The sequence below is a fragment of the Taurulus bubalis genome, assembly GCF_910589615.1.
Source record: "Taurulus bubalis genome assembly, chromosome: 11".
NCBI lineage: Eukaryota > Metazoa > Chordata > Actinopteri > Perciformes > Cottidae > Taurulus > Taurulus bubalis.
In genome coordinates, this window is record NC_136599.1 from 11,020,378 (window position 1) to 11,034,379 (window position 14,002).

The window sequence follows — 14,002 nt, forward strand, 5'->3', positions numbered from 1 at the left end:
AGCGCACAGGTATTGGTTGACTGCTAAAATATTAGCTCAACACTAGGTAAATAAGAGCACAGGCACAATATCCCTCTATGAGCCTTACAGTCTGCCTGCTGTAGAAATACAATTGATAACATTCCACATTCCATGTCTTGAGAAAAACTACAATAAAAAAATGATATCTGCACTTCTGCATTCAAGCATTTTACCAATTCGGTCAAAAACTAACAACTAACTTTGCCTTAAATTAATTATGCTCTTTGTTCAAACGTGTTTGTTACATTGTAAAAAAGTGTAATGATGAGGGTTAAAGCGCAAGAAGAAATAACTGACTATTAAAAACAAGAATTACAAAAAGATTCCTCACCATTTACCAAAAACAGACACCTGTTGAGAATCCAGTGCACATTATCGTTAATGACTCAATCATAAAATGATATTTGGGAAAAGGTTTTGTTCTGCTATCTCTGAGGTCCTCTTTTGTTTGAAGATGCACATCATCTTCCTATAATGAGGTCACAGATAAAGGAATCAAAATGACAGCAGCAAGTGATGAGCTAAGCGTTTTGTATCAAGTTAAAGGTCGGAAAAAAAAAAAACAGTACTGTACCTTATTGTTGAAGCCCAACGTCTGCAAGCAGTTGGCTCACAAGTGTGCGCTCAACTCACTTGTTTGTTAATTTATCAAGCTACGCTTAAGACCCTGTACACCTTCTGGGTGGAGCTTAGACAATGAACCGTTCCAGCACATACAGCTTTAACATTGTTGAATCGTTAGGCGCTGCGGTTTCTTTGTGGTATAGAGCAAGGAGACAACATCATGTAATTAACATAAATGCAACTTTAATGGGTTCAGTAAATATTTACATGTAGCATCCTCACATTCATTCTCTCATCAACAAAAATATGTGTAATGTGTTTATGGTACAAGGTAGACATGAGCAACAGCTGGAAATAAACCACTTGCAAAGAACTAGTTTAACTTGACTTGTATAAAACATGCCAACTGTAAAATAATTGCATACAAATAGTGTATTTAAACATTTAAATGGTGAGACAGAGATGACTGTGTAAAACATAATTATTTCCATTGTATTAGGATCTGTGTGCAAAACAATGGCATCAATATCAAAGACTAAAGTGCAATTATTTATCAAACTAATTAGTTTTCTCTTCAGAGGAATGTAATAATTTTCCAGCGGCCTCTTGATAGAAGTCAAAAGAACAAATTCCACAGAGAAGGCTTTTCTTCAGTTCATCTAAAAGTACGTGTAGAGTAAGAAGGGATAAATAAAGTACATTAACTACCCTCTTTAAAACAATTTAAAAGTATAGTAACTATTCAGATGTAATTTCTTTTATCAAATTGGGACAGGTTGATGGGTGCTAAAAGACTGACTTTGCAGACACTAAGACAGTGACTGTAATGATGGGAGTATTCTGTTGTTCAAAGCTGTGATCTATGAAAAAAAGCTAATTTGGATACAAACATTCAAACACTGTCAACCTAGCATTTAGCAGAGCGGCTTCAGGTAGGAGGTTTAGTTTTGGTTCTGAGGATTTAAGCTTTGAGAGTATTTTCACCTTCATTCTCATCGTTTATCATGAGCCTGTTGCTGTTGGGATTTCCTTATAGGTATAAGCGGTTTGAAGATAAAACCACCGCAAGATAAAATCTTAAAAACACAGCACGTCTCTCCATACAAAGCCTCAAGCAATGAATTAAAAAGCAGCTCCAATCTTCAGAAGGTCAGACTTAACTACTTACAGGAATATAATATTTGGGTCAGTAAACGTAGGAGAACAGATGACAATACAAATACAGAGCTTGTTAAGCAAGTACAACAAGTGCAACTCCTTATGGTAAAAGTCAGGTGACTTCTTAATCTAGCCATGTCTGCTCTTCCTCCTTTGTTACAAAAGTTCTTTGGCCAGCTCCTGCTGGCTGCCTAAAACCTCTCAAAGTCCATCGCAGTCTATAAAATCAGTACCGACTAGAAGTCGCTGAGAATGCTAATGTCGGCAAACTCCTGGCGGTATCTGTAGGAGTACAAGGCCAAAAGGAAGGCCCATTTGAGAGTCAGGAAGCTCCACACACAGGAGAGATAAAGACTCTTCGGGTCAGTAGGAGCTGTGGGACAGAAAAAGCCATGTGATGAATACTTGCATTAGGAAATCAAGCATATAATCATTAAGCATATGACTCTTCATACTAAATGTTTTATTCTAACTCTCTATTCTACTGAAGATTACTCATTAGCATTACATTGCTTCTGCGTGATGGCGAGAGTGAGGAAGGTGATGAAGGCGGCCACTGCCAAGACTGAGAAAAGCACACCGACAGTGATGAAGAACTTGAGGCCTTTGAGCCAAGTGCGCCAGAAGTCCTGCAGGTACATGACGTGTGTGACAAGAGACCAGAGCGCCAAAACTCCTGTTGAAAGACAAGTTGAAACATATACTGTTATTGTTTATTGTTAGAAAATATTGAAAAACCCCATGACATGAACAAAATAAAATTATCTGAGGGATCTGTAGCAACTTCCTGTTATTTATTTGTTCAAACATTGTCTAATTGTTAAACACCAAATGTTAATAGCCTTTAAAAAAAACAAAACAGTATAGTTCAGGGTATTGGAGGTCTGCATGCTGAAAGAGACATTCACTAAAACTGGTATTGTTTATGTCAGAGTGAAAGATCAACAGGGATGCAGAGGCTGGGGATAAGCTACAAATATGCTCATATGCACAAGTGTGGTATACTTTAAAAAGGTATTGAGCTCAACGAATATTCATGTCAACAAATACTGACAGAAAAGGATGCGTTATCATGCCAGTGACGAGTCAACACAACCGACACTGTGTTACAATATGGTGGTGTGATGTGTGACTGTGCAGGCCTTCCGAAGAGGATTAGGCAGACAGAGTTAAACGCTACAATGTTACTTGAATAAGAAGAACACGGAGACTCAACGTCACAATAAGTTCGTGGTGTCAACATACCCGACAGGCCTCCCATGGCCGCCGTCCATGGCTGTCCGTACGCTATATTCCAGACCAAGAAAGCCGAAAGTCCCACCAGGGTACCGAAGGTAGCATACCCGATGCTAATGTAGATTCTGCTAACTCCCATTGTAAAATCCGACTAACGCCACCTAAATGTGTCTACCAGGTGTGCGACTTCTAGGCCTACTTTATCTAAATAGACGGGTCTTAAGCGACATCAACAGCTTATCGGCACATTATGTAATAGCATTGATAGGAACGACAGAAAAACGACAACAGCAAATTCCCCTGCGGCGGAACGACGCCTATCGATGTGAGCGAGCTCGCTTCAGGAAAAGATAAACAGCAGTCAGGTTCGTGTGCATAGCACGAGACACAAAGTCCGATTACACAATTTGGGGTTTCAAGCTAACAGGCAGGAAAAAAAGTAGCAACACAAGTGTGTATTTGAGGTACATATCAAAGATGAAAAACTGTGACTGAAATCATGCACGCCGAGGATCCTAGTCTTCAACCGAAAACGCAATGTATCGATAAGGGATAACTTTAATCGGTTTAACTAGTCTGTACATATACTTCACTGTTAAACACTCGAAATACACAATAGTTGGTGTTGTTATTTGGAAAAAAAAAACTAGTTTGTTTGGGTGCCTTTTCAACAATTTACCGAAAAGTCATCTATCACATGAACAATATGAATATCTTTGCACTGAGGAAACCTCCAACTCGCAAACTCCGCCCCTAGTGGACTAAAGAAGAACAGCAGTTTCAGACCTCTGATACAAATTGTTATGATCATTTAATGACTTGGTCTTTGAGATGTACAGTGGGAAACTGGCAGCTCACTGCGACGGCATTTTTGGGGGATTTACACATTACAAATATATCCACAAAGATGTTGCATGCGTGCACACAGTCAGGCAAATAAATACAAACACTGTGTTGATGCTAGATGCTTGATGCTATAACTATAGTAGCACTTAAATGGCACTTACATCACTTTGAAGTTTGGCTTTCTTTCTTGAGAAAATTGTACTTTCTTGATTTTTGTTGTTTTGAGTGTGTCATGGTTGAATGCACGTATTGTAAGTCTCTTTGGATAAAAGTGTCAGCTCAATGAAATGTAATGTAGTGTAATGTTGATCCTAACTATCAGCTAGAAAGACAATAGTTCACAAATAAGCAAATAAGGGTGGAAGATATATCTGATCTCTAAAAGTAGCAACACCAGACTCTGAAAACACTCCTTTGTGTTGAAGTACTGCATAAAAAATATTATTTAAGTATAATGAAGTCGGTTGGCAAAATGTATTTAAAGTATCTAAAGTAAAAGTATATACAAAATGCTGGAAGATGACCCCTGTGTGTTTCTATTGTATTATTATTACTGGTGCACTTATGTAGAATAAAAAAGTGTCTGTGGAAGTTGGTCAAAGTGGAGCTGATTTTTACTATTTGATATACTGATGGGTAGTTTAATATATGTTACGTACAAAACCTATGATGAACTTATCATCATGTTATATCAAGTGCATTATATGTTTTATATATACATACCTTGGTCTGCATAATAACTAGTGACAAAAGCTGTCAGATAAATGTAGTAAAAAGTACAATATAAGACATTTGAGTCATAGTGCAGTAGAAGTAGAGCGTAGCATGAAATGAAAATAGTCAAGTAACATACAAGTACGTCAAACAAAACTTCAGGAAATGTCCTGTTCCACCACTGTTGCAAGATGCACAATTTGAAAGGCAAAAAAAGTAAATACATCTCAAATCTGCAGTCATCTCAACAACATTCAAAACAATTAAACCAAAGGCTGTGCAGTTGCTTCTATTCTGATCTTGCCTTCACATTCACACACACAGACTTTGCTGTACTCAGCCCAAGCCCTGGGGCACCCACTTCACGGCCAATCAGAAAATACAGGAAGCCAGCAAAACTCCCCGCAACTCACATAAACAGCAATGACTGAAAAATCATCCTTGGACATTTGAAAAGAGAAAAGGCTGCAAAGAGAAAGCAGAAAACCCCAAAGTGTGAAGCTGACAGATTGAAGAACCTTACAAGAGTGTGCCAGTGGTAAGCATCTGATCACTTATCTAAATGATGTAACGGCCCGACATATTGGTTGGTTTATGACATTTCATTTCATCAGATGGAAAATTTACTTTACATGGTACACCATGTGCATAAGTGTCCGACAAAGTATTACTAGATGTCTGACAGGATTTTTATGAGAAGATTCTGATATTTACAGATCACTTCACTGCTAATATCCAGACAAAGCATGTCATGTATGGTCTAAATAATATGTGAAAGCTATGTGTTAGCATCTAGGACTAAATTCATTTGGTAAGCATCAACATGTGACTGCGCAGCATGAGGTTAATGTTTTAGAACGATGCTGACAAACAGTTTTGTTGGAAGGATTACAAATTATTGTCACCATCTGTTTCAATGCTTTCACTCATGTCTGCTTCACTTTCTACCTCAGTCCTTATTTGACCTTGGGGTGAAACGAATAAAACATTTTACTCCCTGTCACTGCTAACAACTGGACAAGGGAGAGGAAGGAAAAGGTGTGTGTGTGCGTGTGCGTGTGTGCGTGTGCGTGTGTGTGTGTGTGTGTGTGTGTGTGTGTGTGTGCCACCAGACAGGCACAACAAAGATAGTTGGCAAAGTGCACATTCCTTGGGCGTAGATGTGTTGCAGGAAATCCCACTCCCATTCCCAGAGGATCTAAATAGAAACACAAAAATAAATACAAATAAAGAGAAAGAAAGAATAACAGACAGCACACACAACATATTATTGGTTTACTTGTGTAATAAAATATAAGTGCATAAACATCCATCATTAAAACATATATGCATGTAGTTTTTATGTGTGAAATTTGCATGAGGTTTACATGAATTTCTATTGGATTTAGTAGCATAATGTATATTGCAGAGTACCTGTGTCCTCAATAGAGGGCAGCATTTGTTTTTAAAGTGCATGTTAGATGAAGCTTTGTGCAATGCAAAGTGACCTGGGACCAGAGTGGAGGAAGAGTTTAAGGTGTCAGTAGTTTACATTTAATCTCTCCAGTGAGATGGAGCTTTTTGATGAACAATATGCTCTGAACCTAAAACAAGGTCATCCCAACAATGTAGCAGCATTCATGAGCTTTCATCCCAATCCAAGGGCAACAAAGCAATTGCCATCCTTACATTCACATCCTGGCTTTACTTATCATAAGTGAATCCTGAGAATATTCCCATCCAGCGTTGATTAGCTCGCTATAAAAGAGCTCTTGAGGCTTAAGTGTTTTATATTTGGCTCAAAACTACAATGAATTCCAGTCACTTGTTTCTCATTGATGTCGCACTGTGCACACAACACAGTCACTTTGTCAGATGCGATCAAACAGCAATGTGCTCATCCTTATCAGCAAGACTATCATGTTAACATTCCCTCGGGAGCTCATAAGAAGAAAAACTGGATTTCTTCATTGTGAACTGTCCTAAATTGGCATCGTTTAGTCCCTGTGAGGCATTTGGTGGAGACAGAGAGCCATACAAGTCACACCGGGAAACAGGAAACACATCAGCTGCACTTAAGAAAGTTTTTTCCATTTGGTTTAATGGCTCTATTATTTTTAACACTGGCTTTTGAGACAGCAGTGACTGGAGCATCCCCATGATCCACCAAGGAGGTCACAGGGGTCTAAACTTGGTAAGAATTAACTTTTTTTCCTCGGGGTAGTGAATGGTCCTCGCAGTAGCTTCAAAGCAGGGCAGGCAATCAATGTAGCTTCTGTTGTGAAATTTATATGAAGGGTGTTTGTGAATTAAAGTGAATTAATATCTGTCGGCTTATGGCATTCACGCAACACAAATGTTAATGAATAGACTGGAACACTATTGCCTCAACAGAAGCGACACACAGGAGCAACAGGTGCTGGACTTTAAATAATATTGCACAGAGAAGACAATTCCAATAAACTGCCCTCCTTTCCAGCTTAAGGAACAACCGAAACCAAAGCACAGGAAGCGGGACAGAATTAGTGTTCTTGTCTGTGTGTGTCTTGTGGAAAAGCCATGGCAAACTGACTCATTGAGGTCAGTACAGGAAGGGCGGCTCTGCACTGGAACAATAGCAGGGATTTAAACAAGTTACGTAACATTGCCAGGCTGCAGCACACAGTTATAACTGGAGGTGCACGGGGAATCAAAAAATAGAGGGCCCCCTTGTCCTTGTTAGACGGTCTGCAAATTTACAAACGTTTCTTTTCCTTTGACCAATTATTGACAAATAGGCATGACGAATGCATTCCCCATGTTTCTTGTTTCTAAAAAAAAATAATTATCACTCGTTTTCTTGTTGATTTTCCACAGATACTGTTCAAGCCACATCCTCTATGGAGGACTTTGTCAAACTCATCTGTTCCCCACTAAGACGATGTACACCAGTGAATGGGGAAGTAAGTAATCTGCTTACATACTACAACTCAAATAAAGTCAATACAATATAATGGAACCATGCACATATGTCAAGTGTGAGCTAGAATGACAGAGAAAGATGAGGATATAGCAACATGGCAAGATGCATTCACAGCTGAACAATACACCTGTTGGGACAATAAACAGTTTTATGAATCCATAAAACTGTAGTGGGTGTGTAACAGTTTAACACCTGTGCGAAGGACAGACACCTGCCACCAAACTGACAAATGAACAAAACTACTAATGAGAGACAGAAAGTGCAGTTCCACAAATTAAATGGTTTTCTGCCCTTGAAACTGTTTATCTGCAAGTCCATGTGCCTCCAGACCCGCTTGAGCGAGCCAGCTGGATAGCCAGATAAATGTGTGTGCAGAGTTCTGCAGATCGAGTGCGCTGCTCTGAACTACGGCACTGAACAAACTAGACCACATAGTGCCTGCATGGAACATTATGACTCCTTTAATAACCTTGACTTATGTCTTGTAAATTTGCAGTGCAGGTGAACTGCTGAACAGGTGGTTTCATTGAGATTTACATCACAGGGATGCACTTCCACACAGTGCTGTGTCAGTGATGAGGCATTTTAAAGAAAAGATGGAGCATCAGCTTCTTCTTTTTTTCAGCAAAATATGTTCTTCCTTCCTTTTATGGATTTTGTTTGTTCTGGTGTCTCTACACTGGCTTCCTGTACAGATAATTGCTTTAAAGCACTGAATGGTTTATTTCTGCTCGTCTGCTACATTATGAACCATCCAGACCTCTCATGTCGTCTGGGGCAGGTCTGCTCATTGTCCCCCGAGTCAAAACACAGAGAGCAGAGTTTTTATGCATCACATATCTGGGACAAATTCCCTGAAAACTGCAGGTCAGCTGCAACTCACTTCTGTTAAATCAAGGCAGAAGACTCTTCTCTCTTTTTTTGCTGCTGCTGCTGCCATTTATTAAATCGTGTTTTTACAGTGCATATTGATTATTGTACTTTATACCTGCCTTATTATATTTTAGCTTTCGTTTTTTAATGACTTTTTTTAAAAATTGTGCTTAAGTGTCCTTTTATAATGCGTGTCTTTGCCTCAATGCTTTTAATGTGTTATATATACGTTGTATTGCCTCGTTGCTGAAATGTGTTACATGAATAAACTTGCCTTACAGGTACAGTCACATTTTAACACTGCATCTGCATACTGTAGTATGAGCCTGGGGATTACATTGCCTGGCATGTTGTTAAAATACCGGACAAAGTGTACAGTGCGCAGCAGCCCACATACACACGGAATGCATCGATGTCAAGTTAACTAAATCAAACGCCATTAATTACGCGCGGTAAAAAAAATTAAAAAAAAAAAAAAACAGAAGAGGCCGTCTCTCTCTGACAGCCAAAGAGCGCACACACGCAACTCAGTAGTGCGCCTGTGCTGCGTGGGGTGGCTGAGGAAGGCTCCGCACTCCGTCCCCTCTGAGGCAGACACGTGTATCGAGGGAGCCGCTCTGGGTTTGGATGCCTGGATTTTGTAGCACAACATGCGGAGTCCCGAGCCGACGCTGTCGCTGCGGTGCGTCGTCGCTGTACAGTAACGAGCGGAAGACGGGTCGATCTTGCTTGGCTGTTAATTATGTCTGGAGGGGCCAATTCCGTGTGCAGATCTTCTGACGGGGGAAGTTGTTCGTCGGTTGTTTGGATCTGAGACAAAAATGCATCTGTTTCGGAGTCACATTTACCAAATGTTCCCGGGCCGCTCCTCAGTGGACACACCGACCATACGAGGCATCAGCTGGGTATGCTGCTTTCATGTTTACTTCAGAGAGTAGTGCATTGCAAAATGAGCAATTAGTTTACTGAAAAGTGCCACAGCAGGATGTCCAGGAGATGAGAGTATAGTGATGACACTCCATCATTATTTTGATTTTTATCATGATGTCTGTTGATAGAGAAACTTTGTTAATAATAGACTTCACGAATCAAGCTCTGCAAGATGTCACTTTGTCTGTGTAAATGTCTTGAATTAGTCACTGCTGGAGAAGCTGATTCTTTAAAGCTAGTCATCATTTGTGGCGTTTATAGAATGTCAGACACATGGTGGCTGAATATACTTCCAAAGCCCTCCAGCATAGAGGGACATTGCATCCAACACTTTTTTATTCTGAAACTCAAAAATAGAGTTGCATGAGAGGTGGATGAAGGGATTGTTTGTCAGAGAGCAGGGGAAAGGTGTAAAGATGGGGTTTAGTTAGCCTGACTTCCTCTCACCAGGGTCCCCAAAGTAGAAGCTGGCACGATATTTCAAGAATCTTTCTAGTGAACTGATGCAGATCTCTCTAATGTTTTCACATATTTTGTGTGTGAATGCAAAATGGCAACAATGTATTTTTTTTAATCAAACTCAGGTTCTAAATATAGTATTGGTTATTGTTCACCTTTACCACAACATCCCTGCTAAGTTTACAGAGTATGAAGAATGCACAAAGGGGAGGTTTTGTCTTCAGGTCACAGGAAAACACAAAACAGTGGTGAGGCTCTAAATTTACTTGACATTTAACCAAAATTACGTCAAAGGCGATTGTAAATCTCGACAGACTGCATTCTGAACTTCCTGCTGCCCAGTCAAAGATCAATGTGACATTTTTCATAAAGCAACTCCAAAGGTTAAATTACAATTAGATAATACAATTATATCATAAATAACTGACACATATGTGTCGGATCTGGCTGACCGGTTTGACACCTGACAACCTGATTTTAATAATCACTTATTGTAAAAAGCTGCACATAACCTCACATGTTAGTCGTAGTTCAACCTGTGAGTGAGTTTGTGTTTACTCAAGTTATCTTATACATGATAAATTACACATAAGTACTTCCACAGAGATGTCCTCGCTGGGCCAATAACAAGATTTATAAAATTGGGTAAAGTTTAAGTTGCCAGTAAACTGACAAACAGCCTAATTATAAAATAATGAAATGCACAGACTTGGTATTATACACATAATCTGTTCTCTGTGAACATCGTTTGGATTGTACTGGCACAAAATCAGGGTTATCTATCTCAATAACAAGACCATTTTGTAGTTGCATATTACATTTTTGGCTTGATATTAATCAAAGTTGCAGAGAGTAATATTTTTCCAAAAATGGTGTCCAGTTTCATTTAGGCATGATATCAATAATGAACGCAATTTAACTGGCATTGAGGCATTTGCCAATTCTTTCATGACAGACAAATACCGTCAAGGGCATAACTGAGCTCTATTTGCTGCCATCAATAGGAGATGCCAGGGCATCGTCTCCCTGTCCTTATTGTTCACATACCAGAGCTGAGACATGGAGGAAAAGAAGAACAAATACCTCACATTCATAAAGGCTGTTCACGGTGTCTGTCTACAGACCTGGAAGAACACTGTTCACACTTTTCTTTTCTAGTCAGGGGGCACATGTGTCATTTTCATTGGGGCATAACTGTTACAAATATACTATCTATTATTGATGGAGTCACATTCAGTCAAATATACTTTGATTAGAACCAAGATCACAATGACTTTCAAGCTCTTCATCGATACAATAACAGAGCCAATCAGAGTCCTTTAAAACAATTAACCACGTGTCATTTAGGCTATAATCACGTGACAAAGCTGGCAGCACAGCACACCAGACAAAATAACATGTCATAAAGTATGTCTGCCGAAGGGCTGGAGACACGTAACAGATGTATATCAGTGATGTGATCGGAGGTTGAAAAGCTAACAGTCAGCTGGAGAGATGACAGATATTTAATAATTCTAATTCCAATCTTAATAATTGGTTTGAAAAAGTTCTTTAAAATTCTCCGACTTAAATTCATTGAAAGCAGTAAGACATTAACTACAATCATAAAAACAACCAAACCACAAAGAGGAAATAACTTTACAACTTAGGCCGACCTAACGTCACACGCATATTAATCAATATTCAGTGGCCACAACTACTTTGCACAGATGCAAAATCAGAAAATTGGGCGATTTCACATTTCCCACACAGAGTTTGACATACCTGTTCTCCTCGGTTTGCCGTTATACTGCTCAGTGTGGGTAGCGAACCTCAGTCCAATTCCATGTTGTCCTGCTGTTTTCATTTTTGGTAATCGTCTCAGAAAGATGCCTAAGATCTTGAAAGCCTTTTTCTTTACCAGGTAACAATCCCCGCAGAATAACATACACAGGAAGCATTCAAAAATGGAGTCTTGTCTTGCAGTTCACGTTAGCTGTTAAGTTTGACATATTTTCCTCGATAACCACTCTATGTTCAAATGCGATTATTTTGAACAGCGGTTTGGTTTATAACAATATCCCGCGGCTGGTGGTCACCGAGGTCTCTTTATCTTTAATGAGCAGACTTTTTGATTTGTGCTCAAGAAGATAATCCAAATTGTTCATGTCACTTTCTTGAGAAACGTCCTCAGGCTACTATCAGATGACGACAGCAGTGTTTGGCAAACAGCCAATCAAATAGCAGAAGGGCCAACAGTCAATCAGCCACATCTGACGCAACATTTCTGCCATACCCTTTAGTAGCCAACGACTTTGGGCATGAGCAGTGGTTTTCCCACACTGGGGGCTCTTGACATTGCGGGCAAGGGGCTATCTGAGCTATCCACACATAGCGGTATATTTCTTTTTTATATAGTTTATATAGGATGCGCTTATAATTTGTTGCTACTGAGATGGGTTTGCCTGTTTGAGTATATATATATACAGTATATAACAGATGGCACCACGCAGGTCTATCTCTAAGTTGTGCAAGGGCTTGTTCCCTCTAAGGACCACCCACCTCTTGGGCACTGCCTGCACTATATATTTCTGTCCGTATAAGCAGAAAATTAGGGCTGACCGGGCTTTTGTGCCGAGAGTAAGGTCTCCAGAAATAATAAATGAGTACATGTCTTTATATGTTGCAGCCATTGCAGAGTGTTTACTCTAATGGTTGTGATATTCAAAAGCCTTTTCAAAAGAAGAGGATAGTCCATAGTTAAAAGCAACCTTTTCACTTAACAAAACGCGTGGCAACAGGCTTTGTACTTTCCTTTGCTGATGTCTATGTACTCTTACCTCCCACTTTATCACACACACTTGACACCCACCCACACCTCTTTGGAGACGATGGTAACACAGCACAGGCTTGTAATAATGTATTTGTGTTGACCTTCATTCCGATCAAAAGAAAATAATGATTCTTTCTATCTGGCCAGTCCAGCTTGGTTAATCTGTTTATTTGGTGGAACTGCAGCGAGATTATCATCAACGATCAGTCCAGCTACTTCCTGTGGTATGCCGTTCCAAAGCAAGTTGTCTGCTTAATTTCAGAGGCTTTGGCTATGAAGAAATAGCTAAGGGGTGATAACGTCTCTCTTCCTGTTTCTCTTAGACTCCGCTGCCAGAGGCCCTGAATTCAAAGGACACTATGAAGCAGGTGTGTATGCCAGAGATGGAGAGCTTCGGTACACCACCACCCAACAGAAGTAATCCAATGTTCTCACTGGTGTTTTTAAGCTCTTGCTGAACATAGTGTGATTTCAATTTCAACACTTCAACAAGTGTGTATTGGCTCCTGCAAAATAACTGAAAACAGACATCTTTTATAAGTACGACTGTTGCAAAGTGCATTGTCCATGAACTTCGGTCATCAGGGTTAATTATTATCTCGCATTTTATTGTCATGTGATATCCATTGTAAGTTTTTATTCAATCCATAACAATTTCATAATCAGGTTTGTAAGCACACGTCAGGCTCTCTATCTGCCACTCTGCAAATTAGCCGACCACCATATTTGACAATGGTTGGCACAGCCATTGAATCACCGGCCTGGACGTCTCTCTCTCCTCGGGGCTCTACTGCCCTCGGCTATCATCCAGAGTTGCAGTGCTTGCATCCTCTCAAACTGCTGAACCTGTTCTTTTGCTGTTGTAATATCCTGCATTACTACTCAAGCGAGTCTTAAAAAACACATTCCTAGCGGGGCATGTAGTCACAAGGAGTCTAAAGGGCACTCCAGCGCCCACAGCTAACTGAGCCCTTCCTCACCTTGCCCAGGGTCCTCTTATAAGGTCCTGCCTTATCTCGGGTTCTTCAACAACATGTCAAGGAAAGACCTTTTAAAACACTCATACAGGGTTTGAAACGGAAGTGAATCCTGTTTGGGTTCCACCAGACAGATGAAGTAAAGAGAAAGAGAGAGCATCTTTCAACCCCAAACGAATCAATCCCGGTACATTTTGTTTTGTGCTAGAGAGAGAAGATAGAGGGAATAGAGTCATCGTGTCTGCAGGAGGCAGGTGTTGCTAACCTCTTGTAGCTTTGTTCGGTTGCTTAGCAAGTGTTGGCTCCATATTCTATGTCACTAATGAGAATCATACATTCTGATAACACCATACAAGACAGATTGTTTTTAATAACCTGTGTTTGAACACACTGAGGTAGAATCCACCAAGTGGCCATACGCTTAATAGCAGATTCATTTTTCATGTGTAACAAAAGCTTAAAATGTTCTAG

At 39.9% G+C, this 14,002-nt stretch overlaps 1 protein-coding gene across 1 annotated transcript; it reads right to left on the reverse strand.

The window, feature by feature from the left end:
- Nucleotides 1–806: 806 nt before the first annotated feature.
- On the reverse strand, nucleotides 807–3,370 carry slc48a1a (solute carrier family 48 member 1a). Its single transcript, XM_079225644.1, has 3 exons — nucleotides 2,989–3,370; nucleotides 2,252–2,419; nucleotides 807–2,116 (listed from the first exon to the last, which is right to left on the reverse strand). Exons 1-3 carry the CDS (start codon nucleotides 3,116–3,118, stop codon nucleotides 1,980–1,982), a joined length of 435 nt encoding a protein of 144 aa, XP_079081770.1. The 5' UTR covers nucleotides 3,119–3,370; the 3' UTR covers nucleotides 807–1,979.
- Nucleotides 3,371–14,002: the final 10,632 nt, after the last annotated feature.

Bases quoted from the DNA above. Each gene is read 5' to 3' on its own strand.
- slc48a1a (XM_079225644.1), bottom strand. From the start codon at position 3,118: ATGGGAGTTAGCAGAATCTACATTAGCATCGGGTATGCTACCTTCGGT. The intron at 2,420-2,988 runs GTATGTTGACAC...GTCTTTCAACAG, and splicing joins GGCCATGGGAGGCCTGTCGG to GAGTTTTGGCGCTCTGGTCT. The intron at 2,117-2,251 runs GTAATGCTAATG...TCTGTCCCACAG, and splicing joins CGCCATCACGCAGAAGCAAT to CTCCTACTGACCCGAAGAGT.